Raw genomic sequence first — 1,515 nt, 5'->3', positions numbered from 1 at the left:
TTTTATGTAAGAATCTGGTTTTTGTTTCGTTGATTAGTTTAGAGTGTTGGGCTTCCATTACTTCTTCTATATTAGTGTTTTCAAGATTATACTTCACCTTAGGAAGTTTTCAATGTTTGAGAAGTGACTACTTTCTTCTGCTTGGACTTTGAGAATTGCCTCTCTTCTTGGGTAAATTCTTTCAGTGGCTTCGAATTGTTGCTTTAGCTTTAGTAGCATTAGTTCTGATTTGAATTCGGCAGCAATTAGTCCTCTTCTCATCTCATTTATCGGGAGGTATAATCTTTCTTTACACGCTGGCTGTAGGTGTATTCTATGTGTAATTAAAATCTGTCTTATGTCGTGATCTAACTTAGTAAATTTTTCGGGTTATATATCTAATAATCTTATATAGTAGTTCAGTAATGAAGTAGCGTATTCATTTATTCCTCTCGTTAAATTTCTTCCGTGTAAATTATTACTACATAGTTTATTAACCCCGGCCTTTATCTTGCTCGTTATTAATTCCCAATTTGTTCTTGTGGGTCTACTTGATTTATCTTCTATTATTCCTAAATATTTATAACAATCATTATTTGTCAAGAGAACTGAATCACTGACTAGAATTAGAGAATTAGTAGCAGATTTATCGGTATTTATTTCGAGGCCTACTATACTAAAAAATCTTTTAGTTTCATTCGTTATTATTTGTAAAGTTGATTCTCTTTCCGCCATAATTTTCAAATCATCTATAAACAGTAAATGATTTGTACAATAGCTTCTCTTCTCATTAATTGGAATTTGGACTTTTGGAAACATGCTATTGAGTAATTTACTAAGAGGGTCCATTATTATTATAAACAATAATGGAGATAAACTGTCTCCCTGTAGTATTCCTTTTTTAATATTTTTAGATATCACCATTTCATTATTGTATAGTATATTGTGTCTCCATTTAGTCATGATTCCTTTTATAAACTGCTCAACCCATTTGGGGAATTTTAAACACTCAATACATTTTGATAAGAATCTATGATTTATAGAGTCAAAAGCTTTTTTCACGTCAATCCATGCAGTTTTTAGATTATTGTCATATTTCTTATTCAAGGCTATATTAATCATCGCTTGTTCCTTTGCTCCTTGGACATTTCTAATTGTACCTAATTGGTTCTCTGTGATTATATCTCTTTCCTCTAGTTCTACTTGCACAGCTTTGGTTACACACTTGGTCATTAATTTGTATAGGTTTGACATACATGTATTGGGTCTGAAATGTGCTCCCGTTGTAGCTTTTCCTTTTGGTATTAAGAATGTGTTTCCGTTGTATAGCCATTCTTCTTCGAATTGATCGCTTAGGCAAGCTGATCTTATCAATTTGTAGAGTATATTATGTAGAGATTTTAACCACTTTATAAAGAAGTTATATATACCATCTGGTCCTGTTGCTTTTCAATTTGGCAAATATGATATTATTTCATAGAATGTCGATTCACTTATGAAATCCTTTTCATCTTTTCTTCTAGATGGAATATGCTC

General features: G+C 31.4%; 2 protein-coding genes across 2 annotated transcripts; both read right to left on the bottom strand.

The window, feature by feature from the left end:
* Positions 1–93: 93 nt before the first annotated feature.
* AAJ76_3640001255 (hypothetical protein) lies at positions 94–261 on the bottom strand (the record flags this gene model as incomplete). Its single annotated transcript, XM_024475341.1, has 1 exon — positions 94–261. One exon carries the CDS (start codon positions 259–261, stop codon positions 94–96), a length of 168 nt encoding a protein of 55 aa, XP_024329372.1.
* Positions 262–369: 108 nt separating this feature from the next.
* AAJ76_364000283 (reverse transcriptase domain containing protein) lies at positions 370–1,233 on the bottom strand (the record flags this gene model as incomplete). Its single annotated transcript, XM_024475342.1, has 1 exon — positions 370–1,233. One exon carries the CDS (start codon positions 1,231–1,233, stop codon positions 370–372), a length of 864 nt encoding a protein of 287 aa, XP_024329371.1.
* Positions 1,234–1,515: the final 282 nt, after the last annotated feature.

This window comes from Vairimorpha ceranae (assembly GCF_000988165.1).
Source record: "Vairimorpha ceranae strain PA08 1199 chromosome Unknown NODE_364, whole genome shotgun sequence".
Taxonomy (NCBI): Eukaryota; Fungi; Microsporidia; family Nosematidae; genus Vairimorpha; species Vairimorpha ceranae.
The sequence above is the reverse complement of the archived record's forward strand: the minus strand, read 5'-3'. Positions and strand labels throughout refer to the sequence as shown.